Raw genomic sequence first — 2,500 nt, 5'->3', positions numbered from 1 at the left:
GGCAAGATTTCTGACAGAAGGCCGGACGTTGGAGGCGAGAGGGCGTAGGCCATCGGTGGAGAAGGCCGGAGAGGTCCTGCCAAAAATGATGATCTCCGTCTAGCTCTCATTAAGGTTGAGGAAGTTTGCACCCATCCACGACTTGATTCAAAAGCAGAGATTGTTTGGCAAGGCGAGACCACCGTGCGTGAGTCTTACCTGGGAAGATGGCGCTGAGGTCGACTGGTGCCTGGTTGGTGTCCACAGTGATCTTAAACTTGGTGGTTTTGGCTGGAGGGGAAGGAACACACACCAGCGCCAGAGGAAGACTGAACCTGGACTGGAGAACCCTGGGAACCCCTGAGAAAAAGAAAACACATCTAAACTGAAAACCTATTTTTATAATAATTTCTCCTCCCGTGCTCGTCATTTTGGAGCCAAGCCACTGAGCTGCCAACGCCCTTTAAGTGGAGCCCTTCTCCAGCGAACGGCCGCGGCACATCGCTTTCTGGGCTTTCTCTCCAAACAGCAGTCAGGTTAGCATTTGTTAACACAGTCAACAGTGCAGATGTTCAGATTACAAGAGCATCTGAGAGCTACGAGGCCCAGAGACTCAACATCAACACCAGGTTTGGCGGGGTGTTTTTCGAGGAGCCGAAAAGGAAGTTTTGTGAAAAGTGGGGGGAAATTTTGAGAAGGAAAGCAAGAAGAGGGCAGGAGGAGGAGAGCTAAGGCCAACGACAACCATGTCCTGAGCTTAAGCAGTGCTGAGCTTGGCAGAAATCTACACTTAGCAAGAATAACAGAGCGAGGGAGAGGAGCGACGGAGGGAAATGGCTGTTAAAGAAGAGATGGAGCGAGGGAACCGGAGGGAGAGGCGGTGAGCTAACGACAGGAGAGGGAGAAAACCGAGCCGGGCACAGACGGGGGGGGGCTGGAGGAGGAATAATATGAGAAACGACAGCCGCGGTGGGAAGGGGGGGGGGGCGTTTAACTGTGGAACGTTCCAGGTTATTACAGATAGTAATAATTACCTGCGACTACTGTGCACCTTTTCATTCCATTCATGTAATTATCATGTGATTATGTGGATAATTCAATTTGGTTTGAATGCGTGAACTGTGGCGGAAAGAGAAGAAGGGAAGCCAATGAAAACAGGCGAAAACAGAGGACAGGAAAGGCGAGGAGGGAGAAATGGACCGTTTTAGAGGGGGCTCCTCCTCTCCTGCCCCCCTCCCTCACTTCTTCGTCCTGCCCCACTGAGAGGTTCACCGACAAATCACATCCAGCAGCAGAGGGTTCGACACGCCGCCAGAGCGAATATGAAGCTTAACCAATCTGACAGTCAGAGGCGTGAACTCTTCCTCTTCTTCTTCTGGATGCTAATAATTCTCCGTGTTAGTGATATTTCAGGTTGTCACTGGGGTTTGCTCTGCTTCTCTCTTTCAAACACACAGCTGACTCTTTGATATCAATCCGTCACAGGCAGGTGTGCGCAGCATGAACGCTCACATTCAGGTTTTCTCTGATGCTTTCAGTGCTTTTGGTTTGACGTTTTCTGAGGTTTCTGCATTTTTTAGCCTGTTTACTACAAATCACACACACTTTATATTCCTCATGGCCTTTTTTCAAGCTGCACCACTGTTTTAAAGTGACGTTGACAGTAATGAGAGCAGACGTGATGTACGCTGCGATGGACCGCCTGACTGGAGCAGGTTTCAAGTCTCTCCAGGATGAATTTCAAAACACTCGAAACGACTGAAACCACCTCCTAAAAGGAAGAGGAAAAACATAAAAAAACCACACAAAAACTGTGGTTTGCTGTGGAAACTGGTCCACACGAAGGTAAAGAATACGTGCATGTATGAATGGATGAACGTGCAGAAGCAGGTACGCTGCTGTGGACGTGTGAGCAGAGCTGACTGTGTGTTTACAGCTGACTGTATACGTCCATGAGAAGAAGAAAACAGTATTGTTTTTATTCCGTGATTGAGGAACTTTATTTCCACTCCCACCATCGATCTACACGGCCAGACTGAAACAAACAAACGGGCTTTGATCAGTCGTTACGGATATAAATCACTTCAGCTGAAGGCCAAACGAGCACATTTTAACCGTCTTCCTCGGAGTTTGCCCGGGCGTCACTCAAACGTCTCTCTGGATATCACGTAACAAAGTCACGTGTTGACAACGTGCACTGATGCAATGATGCAAACCTCCAAACCAGAGTGAGCAGCTTCGCCATCTCCACCCTCGCTTTGCAAGGGATTATGGGTAACGAAGACCATAAAATTCTGAGAGGTTTGAAAAAGGGACATTTTCTGTTCCTTTGATGTTAAAGATGGATGGTGATAGAGAAATATAAAGACGGGATTAAATAGATGAGAGAGAGGTGAAGAGAGATGGAAGGAAGTACAGAAACTGAGGAGGAGGAGGAGGAAGAGGAGGAGGAGGAAGGGAGTGGAGGTCATGTCAGGCCAGAAAAGGCCTGGGGAAACATTTTTTCTCAAATTCAGCATTG

The 2,500-nt window shown here is 48.3% G+C and overlaps 1 protein-coding gene across 1 annotated transcript in view; it reads right to left on the bottom strand.

The window, feature by feature from the left end:
• Nucleotides 1–2,500, bottom strand: part of bbs9 (Bardet-Biedl syndrome 9) — a 128,241-nt gene that overhangs the window by 84,857 nt on the left and 40,884 nt on the right. The window contains exon 15 of the mRNA XM_070965548.1: nucleotides 199–339. Coding sequence (XP_070821649.1) covers nucleotides 199–339 — 141 coding nt within the window. The remainder of the gene's footprint in view (nucleotides 1–198; nucleotides 340–2,500) is intronic.

This window comes from Chaetodon trifascialis, chromosome 7 (genome assembly GCF_039877785.1).
Source record: "Chaetodon trifascialis isolate fChaTrf1 chromosome 7, fChaTrf1.hap1, whole genome shotgun sequence".
NCBI classification, from domain to species: domain Eukaryota; kingdom Metazoa; phylum Chordata; class Actinopteri; order Chaetodontiformes; family Chaetodontidae; genus Chaetodon; species Chaetodon trifascialis.
The sequence above is the reverse complement of the archived record's forward strand: the minus strand, read 5'-3'. Positions and strand labels throughout refer to the sequence as shown.